The following is a 27,558-nucleotide window of genomic DNA, read 5'->3' on the forward strand; positions in this document are numbered from 1 at the left end:
TACAGCCTTATCAAAGGCAAGAAAAGCAGGAGAGATCACCTATGAGAACCAAAGGACAAGCGCCAACTCAGACAAAGGAAGATTCCCTACGCCATGATTCTCCCTACCTGTCTGAGAGTTACTGACAATGGTAAACCACAGTTCTTCACCTCCCCCAGAGAAGCTAATTACCTGACTGGAGGAATGACTGCGCAACTCCCCTGGCCACAAATAATTATGACTGTGGACTGTAATCCTGACTGGGAAAAGTAAAGTAACTGTGTGCTGCAATCACAAACATGGGTATCACCTTACTTAGCCCAAAGTAAGTGACTTTGCTTACAGGATGATATATTTCTTGGGACTGACACACACAATTAGGATTAGGATTGGTTTGGGTTTTGCTGGTTAACTCCAATTTATTTTGGTGTCTGCCATTTAAGTTCATTTTATCTGTCTAACATTGGGTGCCATGCAGTTTTTGTCCCACTCTAATATGGCTACAGCTAAAATATTGTCATGGAATGTGCAGGGTTTGGGTAATGAAATTAAGAATAGACTAGTCTTTGACTTCATTAGGAATGTGTAGCCTCAGATAATTATGCTGCAAGAGACTAACCCTACTAACTTTCTAACCCATTCCTGGTCAGCAGAGGCACGAGGGGTGCCCTCTGTTGCTACTTCTAATTGCATGGGTGATTGAAACATCAATTGACACAGAATGTATAAACTGAAGGTAGGGAGTGGTTAAGAAAACTAAGGAAAAATGAATGTTACAAAAGGCTTTCTTTTTAAAACTTCATATTTTCCACATTTTAAAGGACATAGAATCCCTTAGATACTCTAACTTGAGAAATGTTGGGACATATTTGCAACAACCAAATCACACTGTCTTTATAAGCTAAATTACCTTCTTTCACAAAGAACGGAGATTTCAAAAACCCTGATGCTACTTTCTCATCTAGTGGGCATTTTTTACTGGGGGAATCATTAGTGATGCCACATGTTCCTAATGCACATGTGTGCAAAGCAGTGAAATGGATAGCTTTTTTTATTGACTACTTAAAAATAGCCTATATGGGGGATCCCAAAAGTGTGACATACTGTATAGCAGTTAAAACCAAAATGGCTGCATTTCAAAGAGGAAGTTAAACTACAGTTCCTCCATCCCCCTATTTCTGAGATCTGTAAGAGCTGGGGGGGGGTGCAATTACTTATGCATTGGGCTTTATTGGGAGATGAAAGAATAACACCCTGACTTATTTTACAAAAAAATATTTTATTATAGTACATACTTTTCCAGTACAAATATATCTAAATTCCAGGCAACTGGTAATAATATTATTTCTCCTGATATTAAAGGCTAACCCTTTATTCTCTTGATAGGATGTGATATTCACCTAGATTACCTGCTTAACAGATCCATGGGTTGACTGGTGGGATACTGCTGGACTTGGCTATCTACACAAGATTCAATGGGAAATAATAATTCACTGGTTTGATTAGTGGCCCAAATGTGCAATATATGTCTGGACAAACAGTATGATGATATCGAAGGCTAATCTGTTAACACTGCCTTCTCATGTACCCTTCCCCTAATGTACTCTAAATGTACTCTGTCAGACATTTATTCTTGAACTTTAAATGTATCATTAAATACAGTGCTTACTGGATGAAACAGCTATTAGATGGTTTAATCGTTAGCTGGAGTTATTAGTTTTGTTTGTTTTTGTTTTAGCTCACTGCTTTATCATATGAAGTTGTTTGCTACATGCTGATGTTGTAACTTCTCATTCTAACTTTATTTCTTCTTTAAATATGCAATGAATTAGTCTTAAAATGAATAAACTCTGTTCTGTCTGCTAGATTTGGTTCAGTGCAACAAAATGGGAAGGGCTGTTGTCCATTATTCCAACCCTGATTTCTGCCATGCTGAAGAGGCAGATATTTTCTCTACAAAGAGTGGGCATGTAAAGCACTTTCATACTGTATATTTTGGGCAGGCAGACAACGCAACATACAAAGGCTGCAGCTGTTAGAAAGGGCTGCAATAGAACAGAGAAGGAAAGGACCAGCACCATGAACAGCAGACAACTGGCATTGACTCTAAACTTATAACCAGAGATGGAATAAACTGTCATACAAAGACAAGGGAGAAAACAAAAGCCAAAGAGCCAGAAGAACTAGGAAAGCAAGAGAATAGCATGAACACTGGGTTTTTTGTACTTCATGTTACAGGACAGGATCTACACATTCACAATTAATTGAGTTCAAAGCTCTTTGCAGGCCAGTTCTTCTACTCTCAGTTTATAAGGTAATTGTACACTGTAGTGTTAAGGTTTGCTTTTTCTTAAACCAGAGGCAGTAGCCCAAACTGGCTTTAGTCAAAGACTGTTATTCTGCCTCTACCAAATAATACAACTGGTATTGTAATGTATGCATTTACTGGTCTCAGTGGAATACACAGACTAAACACAGACTTTCAGACTGCCAGGTAATAAAATGCCATTCATCAATCCAGAGAAACTGTTTCCACTGCTACAGAGTCTAATGGCAGAAACCTTTACACCATTCAAGTCAATGTTTGGATTGCCCATAGTTATGTTTGGGCTTATGTGCCCTGCTCATCCATAAAACTCCCATGATTCCAATAAATAATTCTGTTTCAAGATCACACATGGTTAAAAAATATTCAGACAACTATGGTTGCTAAGGCTTCATTACCACTCTGTAACATGAACCAATCATTAACCAATCAGCCTCCATGATGTGCAATGGAGGATTTACAAGACACAGTGACACACTTGCTTATGGGTATTGCTACTCAAGCACAGCTCCCACATTTCCTCATATAAGGATCTGGACATTTTATGCTTCCACACTCTGTCCAGTGACATCCCAAGCTACATCCAAGGCCTCCCATTCTTTCTAGATCCATGAATACAGACTTACTGACACTGAATTATTTGGGAAATATATGCTGTAGCCTAACTGGTATTGTGTATCGATGCACACCGATAGATGGATCAACTTGCTGATTATTACATTTAGTATTTTTTCCAGTTGTCTACATTTTTTAAAAATTTAGTTTATTTTTATTTATACCTAGTATCTGATCTGAACAGCACTCTCCTTGTAGCTATCTGTGATTTCTTACATTGATTTTTTAATACCAATTATATTGCTTTACGAGAACTATAATCTACAAACACAAATTCATTCCAGTTAAAAAGAAATACGTTCATAAACTGAAATTTACTTGTATATATTGGAATATACATATGCAGTGCAGCCAACACTGAGCCTTTTGTTTAAAATCCATACTTAGAGCCTGTTTGTAACACGTACTTAATCATTGATTTACGATGAAACAACTAAAAATAAAGCCAGTGCAGCCAGATGTAATAAAAAACACATTTACTAGCTGCACATTAATTTATGTCTTATCCGTTGCATATCTGCTTAATAATAATTATATTGACCCAAACAATAATAATATTCCATTGTGGTTATTTATTTGTTACTATGTATACTACTAAGCTTTTGATTTTATAAATAAGAATAACTTTATATTTATTCCCTTGGCTAAGCCTCCATTATTCCTTAGGTTTGCTGTATGACACTTGGTGGCGCAACCTCCCCAGCTGAGGCAATGATCAGGTCCTTTAGGGACAGCTTAGGACATATAACAAACCTTTTGCAACTCTAATGTTAAATGACCTAAAGTTGCACATTGACATTCATTTGCAGCCAGTTATCTACCAATGCACATTCTCTGACATTTCTTTTGAATATTAATTGCCTATAAACGAAGGCTCTGTGTTTACTAATCAGACTCCATTCAAGAAACATTTACTTTTCCTTTTTTAATTGTAACCTTATACTGGGTATGAGGTCAGCTGACTTTTTACCTATACACAGTAAATACATTATTACGAGAAAACTTTGCTAGTAAACTGCTATATTTCATTACTACTATATGAAATGTAGGTCTGGTTCCATTTTGCATCAATTTTTCAAACAAGTTTTGATAACAGGTTTCCGGATAAGGGATCCTATACCTGTATTTACTTTTGACATATATCAGACTTAATCACCTTGAGTTGCTGCATGCTGTTGGCTACAGTGAGCTTGTATTTATGCAACAGGGAATGTTTATCATAAAAATGCTTTATAGTAGGCTCTAAAAGTGTCAGCGATTTTCACATCCTGACAGATATGTCAGTGTTTTGACAAATTATTGAGCAGTATGCTTAATAATTGGTGTCGGCGTAGCCCAAGCTCCTTTGCCCTGGCACAAAGGCAGTTAATGGAAGAAGCACGACCCCTCACATCCTGCCTGAGCAATGCCTGCCCTGTTTGTAGACAAGGGAAACATGGATTGGTCACTAATTTGTGTGTAATGCTAAGCTGTAAATGTCAACTTTATTACCAGTTTTATGAAGTTCTATTCTGAGTATGTTTGAATAAAAAAAGTACCCAACATTAAAGAACAGAAACCAGCTGGATGGGAAACGTAACCATATGTTCATGATAACAAGCATGTCCCTGTTTTTTTTTGATGTGGTGCAGACAGTAGAGGTCAGCTATTGTGGACAACGGGAGGCTTATTTATCAAAATAAGTATTTATGTTTTTTTGTAATACTTGCCTACTTCGATTAACCTCAGTTTTTTTTTTTAAAAAATGCAAATGTTACATTATTTATTAATATATCCCAATAAAAAAAACGTGAGAAAATAAAACTGAAATTCATACTTTTTGCATAATTTCTTATGGGTCTCAAAGCTTAAAAAAACTTTTGAAAAAACTTGGAAAGCTTGAATTGACTAAACAGATTTGTCCCTTAATAATATTGAAAATTGTGCACGTGCAAAAGCGTGCCCCTTAGAGCTCATTCTAGGAGTACTTGCACCCTCACACTGCACTCTGCGCTGAGCGCCAAATTAAAAGTCCTAGTGTAATGCTAGGAGGAACCTGTTGCTCTGTACACTACATGATAAATACGGAGCAGAAGGGGGGACACCTACATGCCTTGCTCCATCCACCCATCACTTACACAGAACTGACTAATGCAGCAATGTGTTAATGAAGGGTTCTGCAGGCCTTTTCACTCAAAAATGAACGCAGAGGCATGTGGCTATTTGTGCACAACCACAGTTTTTACCGATTATTGAAGGATGTTCATTTACAGAAAGAAACAATCCCAAAACTACAGTGGTTCTGCAGCCAGATTCACAAAAGGCTGGCATTGCCTCAGTTTTAAAGGTGGGTTCTTAACAGTTCTTGGAGAAATATCCACCAATTCACTAAGAAAACCAGGCAGTATGTGACAGAACATATTTCCAATGCTAATATCACATGATTTAAGTGTTATTATCTCTGGAATTTAGGATGCTTTGGACCTACAATGCACTGTGGGTAAGGAAAGTTAAAATCTATAAAATATGTAATAATAGTCACCTATCATTGCACAGATGCACACATAGCTATATATACATGAGTGAAAAAGCTGTTTTCCATGAATAACAATAACAAGCTTATGTGTCTGGGATAAAATTCCTTGCAGAAACCATAGAATCAGCAAGTTACACTCAGTTACAATACACATATTGGGGCTGATTTACTAAGACACGAATTCGAATTGGAAAAATTCTGATTGGAAAACGAACATTTTGCGATTTTTTGCGATTTTTTCGGCGCCTTTACGACTTTTCGGAAATTATCGCGACTTTTTCGTTACCAATACAATTTGCGCGAAAAAACGTGAGTTTTTCGTAGCCATTACAACTTGCGCGAAAAAACGCGAGTTTTTCGTAGCCATTCCGAAAGTTGTGCAAAATCTGCCGATTTTTTTCGTAGCGTTAAAACTTGCACGAAAAGTCGTGCCTTTTTCGTAGCGTTAAAACTTAAAAGGCGCGACGTTTCGCGCAAGTTTTAACTCTACGAAAACATCGCGACTTTTCGTGCAAGTTTTAACGCTACGAAAAAATCGCCAGATTTTGCGCAACTTTCGGAATGGCTACGAAAAACTCGCGTTTTTTCGCGCAAATCGTATTGGTAACGAAAAAGTCGCGATAATTTCCGAAAAAATCGCAAAATACCGATCATTACGAAAAAACGCAATCGGACGCATTCGGCCCGTTCGTGGGTTAGTAAATGTGCCCCCTTGTCTTCTAAGTTTCATTATTATATTTATAGGTTGTCATACCTGTATTTTGTAAACAAGGGAAAATATATTAGTAGCTCATTTAAGTATTCAGGGCACACAGGCAAGGGATAAAAGGTTTCAGAAAACAACCAATGCCTTGCATATATAAAGACTATGGCACATGTGGAGCTCTGATAACTTCTACTGATCATTTCATATTAAAGCCCAATGGGAAAACATTAGTGATGAGCAGCCTGCAAGGCACACAGCCTTTAACCACCACTCACCACTACAGACTGCAATGCGAATGACTGCTGGGACAGCTGACACTTGTGCTCAAAGGGCAAAGCCGGTATCAACTGGACCTTAGCATATTCCTGACATATAAATGGTATTGGATTTACAGAAAATATTAAGTTCAACTCAAGTTAGTGATCCCATTATTTAAAGCAGGTCATGTTAATATTACACTGTAAATTATGTGCAGATCTAAAAGGATGTTAAAAAATTGCCTCAATTTGTTCCACTACTCTTAGAGCTAAACATACTGTTCCAATGGGGAATGCAAAAGTAATCTGCTATTCATCACAACCACTGCTGAAATACCAGGGCACATACAGCTTGTCAACCAAGACAAAAAGGAGGATCATCTGTATTGCAACATAGGTTTATAACTAATGTAAAGCTTTTTTCTCAAATTGCAGGGCACACTATATACAGTATGTATGATGTAGCTACTGAGTCTTTTCAGAACACAAGTGCAAATTGGTTGATACTATTCTATATTCTATGGAATTTGCAGTACCATGCTACAGAAATACAGCATTCCCTTTCATAGTACAGGTATGGGATCCCCTAACTGGAAACCCGTTATTCAAAAAGCTCCAAATTACTATTGGAGATAGATAACTATCTCCCATAGGATTTAGTTTAAACAAATAATTAAAATTTTTCAAACATATATTTTCTTTTCCTCTGTAATAATGAAACAGTACCTTGTACTTGATCCCTCCCAACTAAGATATAATTAATCCATATTGAGGCAAAACAATCCTATTGGGTTTTTGTTTACATAATTTTTTAGCAGACTTAAGGTATGGTGATTCAAACTACAGAAAGACCCCTTATACGGACGGCCACCGCCCCCCCCCCCCCCCCCCCCCCCGGTCTTGTGCATTCTATATAACAGGTCCCCCACCTGTGCAAGTAATTATGAAAGTTTCAGTTACTGGAACATTTTGGTTGCATATTGGATATTATTAAATAAGATCTATGCCCCCTAAACACCTCTCTGCTTTTATTGTCCCAATAAAGTCAACAAGATTATTCCATATGGACCAAACCATGTAGTGCAGCATCAAATGTATTACTCCAAAATGGTGCTGCTAATTGTTTCTCCAGTGATGCCTTAAGGAAGCATGTGTACTCAATCAGCACTGCTTGCCACAATGACAAAGCTGCAGATTTGAAAATGTAATAGACTAGACATAGGGTTGCCACCTTTATCTGGGCAGGGGGGTGGGATTTTGACATTAGGTGGTGGGTGATGTAAGGGGGTGGGAGAATATGTTTAGGGGCACACTCATGCCATCAGGGAGTGGGGCAATTATACAGCATCTGGTGATTCCAACAGAAAAAATGGACTGTCCAGTTCAAAAAAGGACAGAGGGCAACTAAACTGGTTAAGGGGATGGAAGATTTTAACTATGAGGTGAGTCTGTCAAGGCTGGGGTTGTTTTCTCTGGAAAAGAGGCGCTTGCGAGGGGACATGATTACTCTGTACAAGTACATTAGAGGGGATTATAGGCAGTTGGGGGATGTTCTTTTTTCCCATAAAAACAATCAGCGCACCAGAGGTCACCCCTTTAGATTAGAGGAAAGGAGCTTCCATTTGAAGCAGCGTAGGTGGTTTTTCACGGTGAGGGCAGTGAGGTTATGGAATGCCCTTCCTAGTGATGTGGTAATGGCAGATTCTGTTAATGCCTTTAAGAGGGGCCTGGATGAGTTCTTGATCAATCAGAATATCCAAGGCTATTGTGATACTAATATCTACAGTTAGTACTAGTGGTTGTATATATAGTGTATGTATGTGAGTGTATAGATTGGTAGGTGTGGGTTAAGTGTGCTGGGTTTACTTGGATGGGTTGAACTTGATGGACACTGGTCTTTTTTCAACCCTATGTAACTATGTAACTATGTAACTATGTAACTATGTAACTCTAACTGTACACATTGTTCACTGGCAATCTATGACACTCAGATTTCCTGTGATATCAGAAGCAACTAAGATTTATTCTGTTTGTTTGAACACTGCCTTTTGTAAACCACACTTATTTACACTTGAAACTAAAGGCAGGCAGAAGTGTAGAAATACAGCAGAAATTTACTGTATAAAACAGACTTTGGTGCACATTCATTATATACTAGCAAAAATATTTAGCTTTGGGAAGCCCTAAAATGAGGGACATATTAAAATTAAGTTATTCCAATAAGATCAGATGTAGAGGGTCACACTAGACACAATGAAATGTCTGCATGGTGTCCTTAGGATCTGGCCTTATAGAAGCACTGAATAGGCTGGCATCACTAATCCAAAGTCAGTCATAAATGTGATAGCGTGTTTACTCACCAAAACAAAGAGGCAATATGAAGCGTGGTCTTGATGTTCAGGAATAGTGGAAAACACTGATAAAATCAGGCAGCTGAAGACTAGGAGAAAACTGCAAAAGAAAGAAATCAGTGGAAATTTGTAAGGTTCTCTACTTTAGCAATGGGTTCAATCTCAAAAATTCATGTATTGGCACATAACAATGGCTGAGTCATCCTGAGCCCTGCTTTGTAGGCATTCTGACAGTAAACCTAATGAGAGTGTTCCTCTCAGCTAACATCATAAAAGACTATTACTTTTCACATAAAATGACAAAATAATATATATTCTTTCATTAGGAACTGACCACTGTAAGCTGTAAAGTCATTTTAGTCTGTTTAGATGTGCTAAAAATACATATACTGTAAGTTTAACAAATCCATGCCATCGTTCCTGTAATTTCTACACACACACGCACATACACACACACACAAATATAATATGTGTGTGTATTTATATATATATGTGTGGCTATATTGTTCAGACATACTGCAACCTTTATAATTCTCACAGACAACAGCAGCCTTCATCCTAGATCTTATAATCTATGGTGCTGATGCCATAGATTTTACAAAAACACGTTCTTGTTCAGAGTATGGGGAAAAACAACTTGTCAAGCAATGCATGGTTCTGGCACTTACAGGGTTAAACAAGCCATGCACTAGCCCCTTGCTACACACAAAATGGTAATTTCTGTTTAATTCCTATAATTTCCACTCTGCGTATGGGCTCCCTCTGGCCAGCAAACCATGGGAAGATGTTATTACAGCGTGCAGAAGCAGATATTCACTCGGCATGTACAGACAGGGGTGTAACTACAGAGGAAGTAGACCCTGCGGTTGCAGTGGGGCCCAGGACTGTAGGGGGCCCAGTAACACTAATGAGCAATTTCAATATATCTTGGTAGAATAAGTAAATTTACCAAAATTCTGGAGCCCTAGATTGAATTTACTGTGGGGCCCAGTAACATCAAGCTACCCTACTGTTTACACCTATGGAATCTATTATTCAGAATACCATGACAAGGGGGCTCCTCAATTGACCCTTCGCCTTGAGGTACCTCACTGAACCCCCTTGTTACATACCTTAATGAAACACCAGGAGACAGAGGTGGAGAAAATAGCCACAGCATTTATTCACATATTATCAAATAAATAGGACCTTGCCAGCCTAACCCAAGGCAATATTCTAATATTCTTCCATGCCATAATTCCATAATAGGTCGCTACTATGCTCTGCCGTTCCTCGCTGAAGACTTGAATGAGTATTAGACTGCCTCTACCTACAGAGAGGATGGCCCCAAACTCTGCTACCAGCAGGAGCTGCATTACCAACCATGAGAGAAGTTCAGCAGCCCTGCTGCCGGTCCTGTATCTGCAGTGTCTCGATGATAGGAAATCCAAGCAGGCTGTCACCTAGCACAAGCAGTAGTAGTGTCTGTATCTATCAGTCCACCGTGCAGTCACAGGAGAAAATCTCCTTTCTCCCTCTGCTAAAATTACCTGTGCAGTACTCTGGCAGGGTCCTACCGCTGCTGTGACAAACAAAATATATTATCATATATCCACTGTTTTGATCCAGGAGCAGGCAAAAAAAAACCAACCTGAAGCTAGTGCCAATTATGCCTCAAGAGGGAAAAAATTCCTTCCTGACCCCCTTGGCGATCGGAAACATTCCCTGGATCAAGCAATTGTATTTAACATGAATTAAATACAATGCTGACTCTCAAGTTTAAACTGTATAAAGCACAGTGTGTATACAGAAAGCACAATATAACAATGGATTCAGGAAAACATCCACATTCAGTTATTAATAGATAATATGAAAACAAAAAGAAGAGAAACTTCTGACATTTTGCAAAATATGCAAAAAGGGGGAGGGTGGGTGAATGTTTCTACCTGCTCAGAAGATAAGGAAGAGAGTGCTTCTTTTTCTGACATCACATCCCTCTCTTAACGCTTTCCTTCTCACCTAATCACATTTGCACCTGGTTCTGCCAATCTCTAAACATAAACCAGTGCAATCTGGCAGCTGGTTATTCAGATCCCTTGTCATGTAGCTCCTGAGCTTATAGCTCCAGGGCTTTCCTATCTCACCAGACAAAGTCTAATAACAATGAATGGGTTTTGCCATGTGCAGGTGAAATATCATCCAGTGGTCTCAATTACACAGGACAGGTTCCAATTTTAGACCATTAAAGGGATGGTCATTTATTAAACTGTCCACATGGTGAGTTCAGCCAAGTTATTTGACATGATAAAATGTGATTCCTACAAATCATATATTTCTGAAGATCAAAATCTACTCTGGCTGGCTTTTATTGCTTGGAACGGGATACTGACTTGGTTGATGATCCCTATCAGTAAATGCAGCAGCCCAGCAGCCAACCTAGAAGTTGCGAATTGAGAATGTTGCACTTCACTTTGCACAAATTGCCCATCAATGTGTATAACCAAACTACTAACAGATCTGGCTTGTTATAAATCTGCGTGTAGCCTGCTTGCTCTGATGTATGAAGTGGGGGCCGGGCTCTGACACAGAATACACTGATATAAAGAATGCCTTATCTTGCATATAAAATCCATATATCCTAATCTGTTCATATTAAACATTGCCCAACCTAGTATTTCTTAGATACCTACTCCAAAAGTACCTCCCTTAAAAGCTGTCTCTCTTAGGAGATAGTGGCATCCAGACACGGTGGAAAATAAATATTTTAACAGTTTTGATATTGTAAGTAGCGTGGCTTAAATTTTCCACCATTTGTAGCTTTAACTTGAACTGTTTATGCTGGAAAATGAGATATGGCAAAGGTTATAGCCATTTGTTACAAGTGTTTGACAAGTGCTGTATAGAGCATAAGATTTCTTCCATAGAAGATGACTTTTAAATTAATCATGTAAAACACTATTTAAAATGATGTGCGCTTTAGCCTTTTCCATTTGAATAAAAGAACATAGAAGAGTAAATAACATAAAAGTGTGTAATAAGTATATATTTTATTAGTATTATTATTCTGTATCTGTATAGAAGGATGAGGTCATCTTGATGAGAATATATATTATGTAATATCAGATTGCTTTGGGACTTTGTATTCTTCAATGTTCTTTCACATGTCTAATCATACCATAATGTTAGCAGTCCTCCACAGCAAACTGGGATGCTTTTAAAAAATGCATATGACTGGGCTGCATCATACGCAGCATAAACGTGCCTTAAGCATTTAGTGTCCTTTTTAAACATGTTTTTTTTTATATTGTCAGAAAGCCGCCAAATCCCAGGGTGTGTTTATTAAGGCAAATTCAGGCAAATTTACAATGAGTCCTAATCATTTGAAATGTAATTAATTATTGATTATTCTATTAAAGTGTTTCCTCAAATACAGAGTGGGTGGGGGAGAATGAATCAGTCAGGGACTTCCTTGGTATAATAGTCGGACTCCCACACACCAGTAATTTAAATGTTCAGCTCCCAGATGGCATGAATTAGTTGATTCAAAGAATTATTAGGCTGAGGGAATAAGGGAATTAAATATTAAATTCTCCCAAAACAACAAGAGAACAAACAAAAATGTGTTCAAAATAAATAATGAAACCTCAATTTACATACCCTAATTTTCTCTAATTTTTTGCATTTCCCTAATTCTGGTCCCCTGAAAAAATGTAAAATGGGGGTTCTACTGGATTAATGTATTTGCTTAATATAATATATGAAAAAGATAACCCCTCCTATTAAACTGAGATCATTTCAGTATCTATAGACATGGGATGGGGATAAAGGTGTGCCATTATTGTATAAACACAATTAGATAGCCTACCTAGAATCCTTTTTTCTTGGCCCAGTGATTTAAGGAGTACAGAATAAAGAAAACAAAAAGTTGATCACCTATACTAAAGTGACTTGTGAGTATACAGCTCAGTCTGTTCTGAGTAGTTAGCTTATGCTCCCTTGTCTGCAGTTGCTCTAGTCGCATGTTTATATTATATGTTTTAAAATTAAAAAAAAAAAAACATACAGGATCACACTAGGCCAGAGGGACACAGGGAAAAAACATGCGCGCTCCAGTCCATGTGGGCTTCACCAACCCTGACTCGCTCTCAGCGCCATCCCCACCACCAATCGTGGCTGCAAGTAGGCAGAATAAGATATGGCGCGCAGGAGGATGGGAGGGGGTGTTGGAGGCTGCTGGCGAGTTTGGCGCATGAAGGAGGAGTTTGCAACTCGTTGGGGGCAATCGAGGTGGGTCCCGAACACCCCAGTCTAACACTGTCTATGAAAAAGTTGTTTTCTCAAGGCAGGCATGCTAGTGTAGGGCTGGACCCATCAGAACACTTTAGACCATAGGCAACTCTTCACACTATTTTATTTACTCCTTTTCAACTCAACCTCTTTGTCTTTGTGACCCTTGTGACTCTTTTCTTAACATAAAACCATCTATATATTCCTCCTCTTTGTTCCAAAACACAAATAGCTAGTGACCATAAATAGGCCAAATGGTTAGGAGTAGGAGGGCCCACTAACACCTGGGCTCACTAGGAATTTTCCCGGTATCCTGGTGGGGCAGTCCGACACTGAGCTAGATAACAGAACTAGCAAACAGTATGATTACATTGGCCAAAGACTTACTTTGAACCAAGATAAAAAAGGGGGGGACCTGCTCTTTCAGAGATCATGCCATCATGCCTATGTAAAACCTTTAACTCCATGAAGACTATCAAACTATTCAGATGCATTTTCTACTTTGAGGCAGATTTCTAATCACAGCTAAAAAAATAATCATTGCCCTTTACATTGTAACTCTGTGTTATTTTATTCTACATAACCCAAGGGTTTGAATAAATTGCTCATCTTCTATCCTTTATGATGGTCTATTATCTACAGTTGTTCCCATGTGTGTGCACAAGTAGATCAAGGGTCAACAAGGCATGCTAGTCCTTAAGTGGAAAAAATTTACTCAACAAAGCAATATAAATGTTGTGTTTTTCATGGATTTCTATTTTGACAAACGCTGATAAAATGTACACACAGGACAAGCAGAGACTGCTTATACTATAGATTATATAACATTGTATATGAGAGTAGACCTGTTGCCTGAGCACCGTAGTAACACGGTACAAACAAAAGCATCAGTAATTTTATATATATGCTAATGCTATCGCTGTATAAATTAATAAGAAATTGTGCCTGTGTTTAGGAATCATAATGAATTAATCCCAAGCAGCATTTAAAGTTGGTTAGATTACCCAGGGGCCCCACACCCCTTAAGGTGCTCCCACCGGCCGCGGCCCCTGCCGCACAACCCCCCCCCCGGCAGGGGCCCCTGTCCGACGTCCTCCCTGAGCTTGTGTAAGTGATACACATCAGGGGAGGACACCGGCGGCTGGGGGAGTGGCAACAGGGTCAGGTCTGGGCTGCTTGGGCCCACCAGGTATTTTACCGGTGTCCCGGAGGCCTAGTCCGACCCTGACGATATCAATGAGCCAATGCGACCCCTGATCTGACAGGTCTGAAATTCCCGACTTGACAGCTTTAATCTGTCAGTGTATGGCCACCTTTACTCTCTGGGGCATTGTCCTGCCTCTCACATTACCAACACCCAAGCGCTGGCTATTTTTCCTGTGACAAAGGCATGTTGGGGGATATATTAAGTAAGACAAAGGTAATTAGCCCAAAATAAAAAATTAGTGAGCAAAGCAAGATCACTTACATAGATACATGGAACAAATGCTATTTCAGGCAAACCTATTTGTATGCTTAGTTAGCAATTAAAGCAGTTGCTGCTGAATTAATATTATGGAATATTTATCAAACTGAGCAACTCAGCCTTTGATTGGGGAGAAAACACTCCCAGCATCTCCTATTTTTTCGCTGGTGGTTGGGGCAATTATTTCCAAAAAATGTTTCCCGTTTATTAATAACTGGCTTCAGCCTGACTGATTGGGATCTCAGACTCTCACAAAAAATCTGAAATTGTGGAACAAAAATACTGCCAAATAAGATTAAGGTTTTACTGTATATATATATATATATATATATATATATATATATATATACAAACAAACACACTTCTCTTAAATTAATCATTCAATATCTAATTAAGAAATAGCAACTACAGTAACTAAACCACTAAGCAACTGATTCATGACAGGCTTCTCTCTTATTTAGATTTCCTTGCTTTCTATTTGATGTGCTTTAATAAGGAGTAATATTTACTTCCCATTAGCTAGATTTTAACCCATCATTTTGGTCTGTTTAGAATTTGGTCTACAGAAATGCATTTTATGTGTTGGACCACAAATGGGTAATTGTATGTGATTGAATGCTTGATATAAGGTATGTATTCTGCTTTGGGTAACATAGAATGTTTGTAAGGAAGTCTGCCTCCTTTACTACTCTGGTACTGGTGCCAGAACATTCCTTGGCCGCTGTCTATGCTTTTTTTTTGGTTATGAGACATTTTTCTTAAATTTTAGAGACTAGTACAAGTACTGACATTGCATGCTTTAATCCATATGACATTTATTTATAGGTCAGGAAAATGATTTCAGCTCTGACTGCTGCTTTTCATGAACTGAAATTCAAGAGAATGCTTAAAAACAGGGAAAATGCATGGATGGTGTTAGTTCAGCCTTTGTTTTTTTTCTAAGCGGAACAATTAGTATTTTATGTTTTTTTTCTACTGTAAATAGTGCATGATTAATCTGATCTATAAAAGAGTTTTGCATTTCTTTGAAATATGCAGAAGTAAGACAAAATAATGGAAACAATAAATAAAAAGCAAATAATAGTATTTCAAAGTAACTGCATGAAAATGAAACATTCTCTGCATGCTTTACCTTAGTTTCCATACAATACAGTTGCAGTTTAAATTATCTTTAAAAAAGCAGCATTTTGTTAATATATATTTGAAAAGAAACATGAGAGATCGAACAGAACATGAAACTTGTGCCAGAGTCTTCAAACCAAATGCATCAAGAGGAAAGTTGCTTTTACCTTCATCATCTCTATGGGTACTAGAGAATTTCCTTCTTGAAGAACAATCCTATATACTCCTACTCTACGTCATATTTTTAATTCATACATAAAAAGGGTCAGTATTCGGTCCATTACTAAACTGCTTCTAGGGTTGACACTTTTCTGCTTTTAGGTTGAGGTTGGGGACAGCCAGTGACGTCACTTGGGGCGGGGAAATGGACGGGCTAGTCAGAGGAATGGGGGAAATGGGTAGGGAAATGGGAAGGTGGGCATAATGGGCAGAAAGGGTCATGGAAGGGAGGGATTATAGGTAGGGTTGCCACACTTACAAATTAACTGGCATTTATATTTGTAATACTGGCAATTTGCCCGCTAGGGTGGTCAAAAACTGGCAACACTAACTGCTGCCCAACTGATTAAGTAATTAGGATACTCTATGCCAATGCAGTGATTTCTGTGCAGATACATGTGATTCATATCTGGACTCATTGTAGACAGAGCACAGGAACATCCTGCTCCGTCTACAATTTATCTACAGGTATATTGCACTGAGTTCTGCTTGGATCGGGGGCGTGTCAGACGTTGCAGCACGGAGCACCTAGCTGCCATTTAACCCATCTGGTGAGTGCTCCCCTGTTTTGCTATATCTGGACTCTTGCAGCCTGCAGCCATGTTGCTTGGGTAACCCATAGCATTTCGTTTTATAACTTATTAGCATTTGTCAAATTTGATCAAATCTAATATTAAGTTATGGACACCCCATTCTACTGTAGCAATGCCACTTCATGCCTTTAATATAAATTCACAAGCTACATGGCTGTTATGTAATAAGCACAAACATACACGAACATACAGCAAAACACTCAGTCATGCAACATGCTTCTGAATTGCTTGCTAAAGCAATGTGTATTGTAAGGATTATGTATGCAGCTGGTATTAAAGGGGTGCAGTGGCAACCCTACTCTGCATGAAAGTTAGCTTCATAAGCGCTTTAAAACAAGTAGACAGCATTGGAATAGGCTGGAGGGGTACCGCGAGGAAAACTGGTGAGATGTGCCACCCCAGACCCCCTATTTACCTTGCAGTGGCAAGGAAAAGGAAGTATATGGTTCAGCTAGGAGGCATGCATTGGGGAGTGGGGTGCTGCGGGGGGATTCATGGCGATGTAGGGGGACCTCCATGGATGGGGTGGTGGGCCCTTGAGGTAGCAGCCCTTGCTGGGCCCCAGACACCCCAGTCCGACACTGCAAGTACACTGGACCTTCCCATTAATCCTATAGTACATGCATTTTTGTACGTAGCAAAAATATATTTAAATCACTACTGCCTTGCAGAACACCCATTCAAAAAATGTTCTCCAAAAAAAGGATAATCAATTTATTTATAGATTCATTATATCTATTATATGTCGTTATATCCGACATAGAACATATTTATTATATGAATGGAAACTCAACTGATTTAAAATGATCATTGTCTCCCAAGTGTGCCAATAGCATATGTATATATATCAAAGCCCTGCAGTATTCCTTCTAACAGTGCTGAACGTTCAGAGGAAAGACGCATACACTAAATCAGATATTTCTGCACTTTGCACTGTATATTTATCACACATGTATGAGTGTATTCATTTACAGGAAAGTGTTGGTTTTGCAATAGCATAAATGTATGACAGTAGTCCATTTCCCAGCATGTTGCGCAATGTAACAACCTTTTACTACTACAAAAGGATAAAAAAGCAGGAAATAGTTCCCCAACAGCTGCTAAGGGGGGCACTTCATTGTGCTTATCAAATGGTGAACAAAAGTGTACCCTAAACCCCAAATTTAAATAAAGTAAAGTAAAGCAATAAACGGTATATAAACAAAAACAGCTTATATTGGGATGGTAGTATCAAATCATACCCAGTAAGCAGTGGAGGCTCAGGTGTTTAGACCCCGAGTCTGTCTCAAATAAATATAGAATCCCAAAGCAATTAAAGAAGATCAAACCAGAATTAAATAGCTCACCAAAGTCCAGAGGTGGTCCGAGTGCTCGAGGCCCCGAACTCGTAGCTGAAGGGGAAAAATCGTTAACAGACGAAGGAACTCCAAGCGCACTGGACAACGGAGTTTGCTAAAAACCGGTCTTTATTATTCCATTTAAAACCAAAGAGCCTAATGCGTTTTGTGCGCGTGTGCGCACCTAATCATAGGCAAAAACACACAGTCATAGAAAGTTTTAATAGTGAGATAACAATGATGGACATGACAAAGCCACACCCACCCCCCATGTTAAAATAATTATGGAAAATAAATCACAAGAAAGGAAAGAAAAAATCCTAAGGCAGCGGTTCTCAACCTGTGGGTCGGGACCCCTTTGGGGGTCGAACGACCCTTTCACAGGGGTCGCCGAAGACCATTGGAAAACACATATTTCCGATGGTCTTAGGAATAACTTTATGGTTGGGGGTCCTAAGCAAACTCCTTTTAAAGATCAGAAACCACGTAAATATCAAATGTAATAAACACATAAATAATTACAAATGAATTTAAATTTAGTGAGGCTAGACATAACAGCTGACATCAAATGGGGAATTAAGGCCAGTAGGGTGACATGTGCCTAGGATAAATATCCATTTAACTTCCAAACGTAAAAGTTTAGACCCTATCACCTGAATCTGCAGGAAAGATACATCTGATTCGCAACATTGTGTGAAATGTCTAGCTACAGGACTGTTACTATTACTTAAACAATGGGCCTGATTCACTAAAGGGCGATAAAACGTGCGCTATTTTTATTATGCTCTAAAATTTTTACCGCGTCTTAATTTTGGCGATTTTTCGCACGATTCACTATAAGCATACTCGCGCTTTTTTACGCGCGATATTGCATGCGTTATTTAACTCGCAAAGACTATTTCAATGCGGTATTTGCTGGTACATGTGCTAAATTACGCCCGCGAATAGTCGCCGCATATGAATGGTAGCTTAGAAATAGTGTATAAAAATTGTCGCCGCACATAAATGGTGTATATAAATATTAGCCACATATAAATGGTAGCATATAAATGGTATCATATAAATAGTAGATGCTTATAAATGGTAGCCACTAGTGATGAGCAAATGTGTTCTGGTTATCTTTAGTGAAAAATTAGCAAATCTTTCGAAAGATCCACGAAACGGCAAAAATGTTGTGCGGGCAAAAAAATTGTTGCTGTGACTATTATTTTTTGACGCTTGTATAAATTTTTGTATGTGCGGTGAATTTTTGCGTGGCAAATTTTTTCAGGCGTTTTGCCATTGGCGGATTGTTTTGCGAAACGCATGAAAAAATCCGCCGCAAAAAAATTCAACGCACGTCCAAAAATTCGCTGCGAATCCATGCCTGGCGAAACATTTCATCACTTGCAGCTAAATATAAATAGTCGCGCAAATGAACGCACGCCATGTTAGCCATACACGCCAATACTTGCAGAAAATTACTGTATTAAAAATGAACATTTCCCTGCAAACTGGCGGCTGCGTCACTCTAGGGGAAACACATACTTGAATAAATAACACTGTAAGTCCATATTTTATTGCAAAAAATCATTTACTGTACTTTTGTATAATTTTTCGCATGCCTGTAGTAGGTGTTAATTTTCGCATAGCCGAATGCGATATTTAGCGCGCAAAAGTTATAGTGAATCATGCGATCGTATTCTTTTCAGCGCGGAAATTAACGCATGCGGTAAAACTAGTGCGAGAAATAACCCATGCGAAAATGGCGATTTTTCGCACGCGATAATACTATGGTGAATCGTGCGTTTTTTAACGCAAAAAAGCGTGCAATAATTTTTATCGCTCTTTAGTGAATCAGGCCCAATGTGTCTAATGTGTTCACGCATCCTGCTTTTCAGGGAATGAGTCGTGCAACCAACATACTGAACACTACAATTTAAACAAGTTAGAAGGTATACAACATGCTGTGTATTGCAAGTCCATATCGAACGATCTCCCGGTCACTGAACTCTTGGTGGACCGTTTCACATGGACGTAGGTCACGCATCTGCGCGCACCACAACAATAGGTCTCCTTAGTAGTTAACCAAGTAGTTTTCACTGGTTGTGATTTCCATAAAGTAGGAAAAAGAATATTACCCATAGTGGGGGTTTTTCATGGCACGAAACCAAGCCTGACCAAGTAATAGGGATAGGGAAGTAGAAATATTTCTCAGGAGGTAGCAAGCCAATGCATGCAGATTTAATTATTGGTACTTCATTTCTTCATGTCATTCAGTGCCCACACTTAAAGGCTAAAAAAGACAAAATTGTTGCTGTTGAAATATAAATGTTTCAGATTTTTTCTATAAGACTCATTTTCTTTTTTCTATAAGATCAAGTTCTTCTTTCATTTTTTATTTCATTCTAATTTGCGTATGTTAACCATGGCAGCAAAAGATGCATGTAAATGGCTTTCTTCTATTAATTCCATCTGTGTTCATTTTTTAATATTGGTAAAGTATAAGGTTTCAGAAGGTTAGCATTTCTGTGCTGCCACTTTCCAGATTGTAACCAAAAATGCTACCTGATACAGCACTACTGTCCCCATAATTTCAGTGTCATTGTGGCCTCAATGGGGCAATATTGCTGGCACATTTGCACTGACAATTTTTAGTTCCATTGCTTTCACTTCCATTACTGAAATGATGTTAGTGTCTGATTTTTTAGGTGCAGGTTTGCTGCGGCAAATGGAGCAAGATGAATTCCTTGGAACTTCTACCTCCTTCAAGGGTCTGAGTAGCTACAGACGCCCTGTTCTGCCTCTCCATTCTAAGCATAGCAAGTGTGATCTCTATAACTTATCAAGCTGTCTTGAGACAGCAATAACTTACAACCTCAGTAGTGTTAGCAGACAGTTGACTCAATCAGAATGGCACCTTGGAGATCATTGAGAAGTTTATTCCAAACTGTGAAGATCTTGATAACAGCAAACTCTCAGATAGGTTAAAAGATCATAATATGATCCACTCCAGCAAATATATGTGTGTATTAAAATGGAGTTTAGAAGATACTGCTTGGGGGTGAAGTTAAAAACATAGACAGAAAACTACGGGGGAGAGATGGGAACAAATAAAATGAAAGGCAAAGCATGCATTTTTTTTTTGCGCAATCACTGCAGCCATTATGAGTGACCATAAATAAGGTCATAGGTCATAAATACTTGTCTGTATTAAATGTAAGATGTTACAAATGTGAATGTTAAAATGTTATTGTTAAGTTACGTACTATTCCTGATCTTTCTATCTAGATCCTTTCCAGTTCATAACATCATCTGACTTCCTTATAGTAAATATAGGGTATATAAGCCCTAGCAATCAGAAAGAAGTTAAAACTACAAGCTGTAGAACAAAAAAAATGGAAAAATCAGAAAGCCATAACAGAATAAAGGAGTAGTTGAACGTAACATTAACATTTGGGATAATTTAGATACTCTAATTTAGATATTCTAATACAATTTGCAATTAGCTTTCATTTTTAAATAGATTTATTGATTTAATAGATTAATTGCAACCACCACAGTGCAGGAAAAAAATGAGAACAACTTTGCTGGTTTTGCCACACAAGGCCAAGTGTTGGCTTTCAGGCTACTAGGCCAAACTTTAGCAACATTTCTTAATAACCATTTAGGTCCTATATTTATATTTAAATATTCCCCTTCTTTTTATTTGCACATAGACAGTTAGGAGCAGAGCATATCAGAGTAGATAAATATCAGTATCTATTCATCTGTGTTCTGGAACTAATATCTTTGGTATCTCGCTCTACGGATATGACATTTATCTTGGTGCAACAGTGTGCATGAGTCAGCTCTTCTAGGAGAACCTAATAAAATTCTGTCTCATAGCTTTAGGATCACACTATTCTTGTTTTATAAAAAATCCTGAGTCTTAAAAAGCATCATAACTTTCCACCTTTCATGAAAAATGGCTAATATAATACTTTGTTACTAAAACCAATCCTCCCCCTTCATCTAGACTTTGTAATGTTTTTCATTAAAACTTCATATGAGTATCCGTGAGAGTGAAAGTCTGTGTACTAGTTTGTGTTATTCCTACTAAATATGGAGTACAAGCATCAAATGTGGCAGCAGATATACTACTGCAATGGTCTCTTGTCCTTACCACCTGCCTGGGCTGGCCTGCACCTCTTGCCCCTGTACTCTTCTTCCCGCACTGGGAGAAGTAAATGATCCCTCATCTCCATTACAACCTCAGTCATTTGTTCCATTACTGGTAATCTGGGGAGACAAACAATTTTCCCTTCCAGAAGATCCACCTATGCCAAAATATATTAGTAAAATTCTGGGTAGTCTAAATCCAAGGGTTTAGGGTTTAAATTTAAAACTTCAAAATGTGAAATAATGTACAGACATATCAAAGCTGAATGCCAGTGACAACTGAAGTAAGAGATCTAGAAATTAAAGGTTAAATGAGAAGTATAACGCTCAATCAATTGGGTTTGTGGCAAACATACTTTTTGCCTCTAGTTTTGCAGGGGGATAAGCCATGCACTGGTAACTGGATTACCTACCTTGGGAAGTGGGGCAACAGAGCAGTATGGTAGGCAGTAAGAGTTATAGAAAGGCACAAGTTAATGTAATATAGAAAATAGTTGGTAGTGTCCTTGGCTTCCTATGCTACCTAAGTTTGCCACCTATATGTAAACTGATAATTTCTGATAATGGGTAGGTGATAATTGAAGGGGTGGGATGGAGCAGAGGGAGCTGAAAAATAGATTGTCACTGAAAGGCCACCTGACCTTTCCCCCTGGCAATAGGAATGCCTACTAAAGAATCGCCTGGTTGCCATGCCATTTCAATCAAGCATCCCTCTATTGGTCCCATGCTGTGAACAGTATAACAATATTGCAGTCATTCACTCAACACAGAACACACAGCCATTTTTATGTGACTGTTTTATCTGAAACAACATATCAGCCCCTTTATTGTGTCTTTCGTCATGAGTATGCCAATATTATTTTATCCTGTCTGCGAAAGAGTTTAACTTTCACCTTACCAGAGGCAAAATTCACCAATGTATACAGCCGATATACTCAAGCTTATACAATTATCTTCAATGATAGATTATTAATTAATTATTAATTATGTTTCTGAATGTATGCTGAATAGCAATTTTAAACACCACTCCCCTCAGACCTATGAATTAAATGTTTATCTTGAGACATAAAAGCTCTGCAACTAAACTCGTCATTTGGACAGTGGTAATGAAGGGGAAATGACAAAGTGTGTTACAAGAGACAGCTACAATAATCTAAATGGGTATTTACTGCATTCACACATGCCTGGCCAAATTTCCATGATGCTACTGGTGTGGCAGCCTTTGAAGCCAGGTGCCAAAAACCTTTCATTTCTGAAAAAGGAAAACAAAAAGGGAGATCTTTCCATAAGTTAAATACAAATGCTACACTAACAAGATCCAGCAAAAAAGGTAATAGCTGCCGACGGGATTAATAAACGACGCAAGCACACGCTGACTTGGCAGCAGGTTTCTATCAGCTGAGATTCGCAAGCTGGCCAGTCACTTTAAGGCTTCATATAGTTGTATTAAACAGATGTCCAACAACATTTTACTGCTCAAGTGGAGCCAAACAGTCACAGGCCTCTCTCTATAATAAGTAATTTTTTTTTTTTTTTTTTTTTAAGAGTGACAGATACTACATTACAATTTATAAAAGCCAATCTGTGTGACTGTCGCCTACTCAAACTGAACAAGCAGATTATGGCTGAGATATATTCCTAAGAATAAGTGGTGACAATTATAATAGAATTAGTTTTGAATAATGACAAAAGATGTTTTCTTGCAAGCTATAAGTGTAGGAGGAAGAAGAGAGAAAAGGCATGACATATTGACACTGGCAATAAAATGCCATGTTAAACACACAATTCCTAAGCACAACAAGTATGAATCAATTGTTCTGGTTTTGCCATTTTTCTTCTAAAGCCAATAATGTAAGAAAAAAATATGTGCTTTTTGTTTTCATATATACTAAGGGGTGAACTAATAAAGGTGTAGAAAAAGAGTAAAAATTGGTATAAAATATATATACAGATCCCCGGGACCCAAATTCTACAGAGAAAAGGGGCTAGATTAGAAACCCAGCGCAAGGAGTAGAGCACAGCATCTGGAGGCAAAGACAAACCCTGGCCTTACCGTCTGCAAAAGGGCCTGTGCCTCCTGCCATCTGAAAAACGCACGTTAGTGGACAGGTATGGGACAGGAGCAGGGGGCGCCTTGGTGCCTCATAAAATCTTACTACAGTTTGGGTGCATGTCTATAGGTATAACATATGCCATTTACCAATTTCTCATTGCTGCATTTTCAGTGGAACACTTTGAAATATGTAAGAAAATAAGAGCTGTCCTTAAGAGTTGGCATATTGGGTATACTCTGTTCTTGAGAAGGAGAGTGGGGACTGCACAGATTGCATTTAAGATTCATTTTAGACAGTGGCGGACTGGCCCACCAGGATACCAGGAAAACTACCGGTGGGTCCAGGGGTCAGTGGGCCCTCCTGATACTAATCATTTGGCCTAATTCATGGTCATTCCCTATTTGTGAATGGGAACAAAAAGGAGAAATACAGTAGATGGAAGGATAGAGTGGGTCCATGGCCTTAGGTTTTCTGGTGGGCCCTGGGGTCCCAGTCCGACACTGATATTAGAGGTTGATTCTTCTATGTTTAAAATCAGGTTTCCTGTATGTTTCTAACAGGACACAATTAAAATGGCTCTTCTTTTGTCTACATATTAAGTTTACTGCAGCTGTTCAAAAAAAAAAACGTCAGAAGTAATTTCCGTATTATAGAGCAACAGAATAATAACCCTATTAGGTACAAAAAAATCAATAAAGGTTAATTAGAAAAATGTCTAAATAATATAACCACATTAAACAAGGACAAACTCAGGGCTGTACACTTAACATTGTTAACAATTTTGGAGTAAATAGGAAATTGAGTCAAACATATTTATAATGAAATGTTACCTCAGATGAAGGCCAGATTGCTACCCTACCCTAAGTCATTTCATCTTGTATGGTTTTTTTATATGAAATCTATGAGTTAAACTAATACTTTCTTGTGTTTGACACTTGGAATTTTATGAGACCATTCATATTTGCTAATAAATATCTTTGCAGCATATTTGTATTAGCAATAAAGAGCTAACTACGTAAGTCAGCTGCATATCTGTAAGAGTCCTTAAGACTCTATGTAAATGTATGCTGTCACTAAGGAACTTATATTTGATGACCCTTTGCTGTACTTGTATGCCTACTGAAAAGAAGAGTCCTTTGTCCTAGGTGTTAGCATGATCAAAAGACATCCCCAAGTATTTCCTTTCATGAACATTTGCATTGCTTTTCAAGCACTAGAATTTTTATTATAAGACTATTATAACTATATTTATACTTGCATTAAAGTAAGTACCTGATGGTAACTACTGTTTAGTTGAACAGTCAATAGCACAAAATTAGAATTACGGTTTATATATTATGCAACGCATATTTGATTGTAGTACATCATACATGAGGACTAGAGCTTATCAGGATTTATTGATTTTTTTTTTACCTACAAAAGGCACATAAGGATAATCCAACTAACCTATTTATTTCTAAAATGCACACATAATTTCTCACTTCCTTGCAACATATTTTTATAAGGCTTGCGTTAAGGGTCACTGCTGGCGTTTATGGCCTGTAAGGAATTCGTTTGTTTAATCACAAGGAAAAACTTTGGTGCAATTACTTCAAGGGTAGAAATCATGTCTCTATACGTGCTCCTTTGCCCAAAATACATTGCACATCATTACACTTTATTGGGCTAAAGCTGCCAGTGGATTAGAGTGGTTTCATTGCTATGTTTTTTATGGGGAGATCATGCTGAACAAAATGTTGCTTTTATTCTTCTTTTATACTCCATTTAATTTGTATATATGTGTTCAGCAATTATAAACTTGGGCCTTTCCAATGCATTCTTATGTGTATGTTGATTACTTTCTGCGATATCCTTTGCTACAAAACATAAAGGAACTGATCAGGACTGACAGTGGAATCAAACCCCAGCTTATGATATACTTATTTTCTAGACTATGGTATGCTGGTGTGTAATGTAAATGTAATGTTAATCAGTGAATTACTAGTCAGCCTCATATGAAAATTGTATATTGTGCGTACATACTACTGTAGATTGTAAGGCAGTCCCTGCACCCAGAGCATGTGCTGTGAAACAACAGAAAAGACAGCGCATCTTCACTGCTTATGGGCTGGTAGCTTTTAAAAACTCAAGGTGTAGCATTTCTATCCTAATTCTATGTTAAAGGAGAAGGAAAGAGTCTGAGGATCTCCACTACAGAGACATCTTCTGCATCTTCCTTCTTTTTCACTCTACTATGCATGAACTGGCCCAGGGCCATTAAAGAAAGAAAAATGATGCTTGCTCCCCATGCCACTGCAGTTTGTAGCAAACAGGATCACCGGCATTGGGTATCAGGCAAATGATTATAAATTGCCACCCTCCAGTGATTTCACCTTTTCTATGCCTTTAAGATTTAGTTTCCCATTAAGACTGACTAAATACTATATTGACTGAATATGAAGGACACTGTGGCTTCTGTGATATGTATCTGTTATTTATGGCAACAGAATGCTCATAATAATGCTAGATGCCTCGTCTACTTTGCTTCCCAAGCAATATTATTTGTTTAATAGCTCTTTAATGGTACAGGAGAAGTATTTGCCTGTTTTTATTAGGTAGCCGAAGTTATGAGACCACCACTATACTTTATGTAAAACATGGTACAGCCTACAACTTTCTAGCAGAGGTAATAAGGTGTAGTAAAAAAATACCCTACTAAAGTTTATACTATGCATTATACAATGCTAGATACCAGGTTAAGAAAATAAATGCAGTCCATCCTATCGAATTCTAATTTTTTTAAAAATGTAACACAACTATGCAAAAGGTACCCTACTGTGTATATTGTGCTGGCCAAACATAGATTGAATATTGGGCTGTTCCTGACTCTTGCATTTCATGGCCTTGTACTAAAGAACAGGCTTGGATTGCTGAAAACCACACTTTTTATAATATCTGTAATGCAGTGTAAAATATACCACTGAAATTACCCCATACCCCCCATATGTTATAAAAGGCACAAAGTCTGCCCAGTAGTAGTAACCTAGTAGCAACAAATAAGATGTTTGCTTTTATACAGGTAACCAGTAAATTATAGCAGCTGGTTGGTTACTATGGGTTACTGCTCCTGGGCAAATTTAGTGTCTTTTATTACATAACCCCTAAAGTATTCAAGCTTTTTTAGGTTATCTTTTATTCAATGTGATTGATGGCAACCTTAGAAGAGACACACCTTATCAATAAATCATATGCGATTCTCTGCCACAAATATGCTTTCTTTGTTTTACTTAAATCAGTTCACCTGTATAAAAGATTGCTCCAAAACAAATATTAAATAAATCACGGGGCAGGGTAGCTATTACTCTAAATTACAAAGCAAAATTTACAATGCCATCGCAATTAGCTTTTGCTATCCCTTTATGAAAAATGGCTCTCCCCATGCATCCTGTGCACTTATAACTCTATTCCAAAGTAAATGATGTTCACTGTCATATACATATAATCTTTGCATTTGTGCCTAAAAAAAGCTCCTAATATTGTATAAAGTTGGTATGTTTTTTCTTGTAGGGGCTGAACTCACTTCTGAAAAAAAAAGTTATAGTCAGTATTATGTCTGAATGGAGAAATATATAAT

At 38.0% G+C, this 27,558-nt stretch overlaps 1 protein-coding gene across 4 annotated transcripts in view; it reads right to left on the bottom strand.

The window, feature by feature from the left end:
* The window catches only part of kcnq5 (potassium channel, voltage gated KQT-like subfamily Q, member 5), a 291,724-nt gene that overhangs the window by 77,160 nt on the left and 187,006 nt on the right, over positions 1-27,558 (bottom strand). For all 4 annotated transcript variants that reach the window (XM_002937155.5, XM_031902286.1, XM_031902285.1 and 1 more), the window contains exon 2: positions 8,759-8,849. In XM_002937155.5, the coding sequence (XP_002937201.3) occupies positions 8,759-8,849 (91 nt within the window). The remainder of the gene's footprint in view (positions 1-8,758; positions 8,850-27,558) is intronic.

This window comes from Xenopus tropicalis, chromosome 5 (genome assembly GCF_000004195.4).
Source record: "Xenopus tropicalis strain Nigerian chromosome 5, UCB_Xtro_10.0, whole genome shotgun sequence".
Classification (NCBI taxonomy): domain Eukaryota; kingdom Metazoa; phylum Chordata; class Amphibia; order Anura; family Pipidae; genus Xenopus; species Xenopus tropicalis.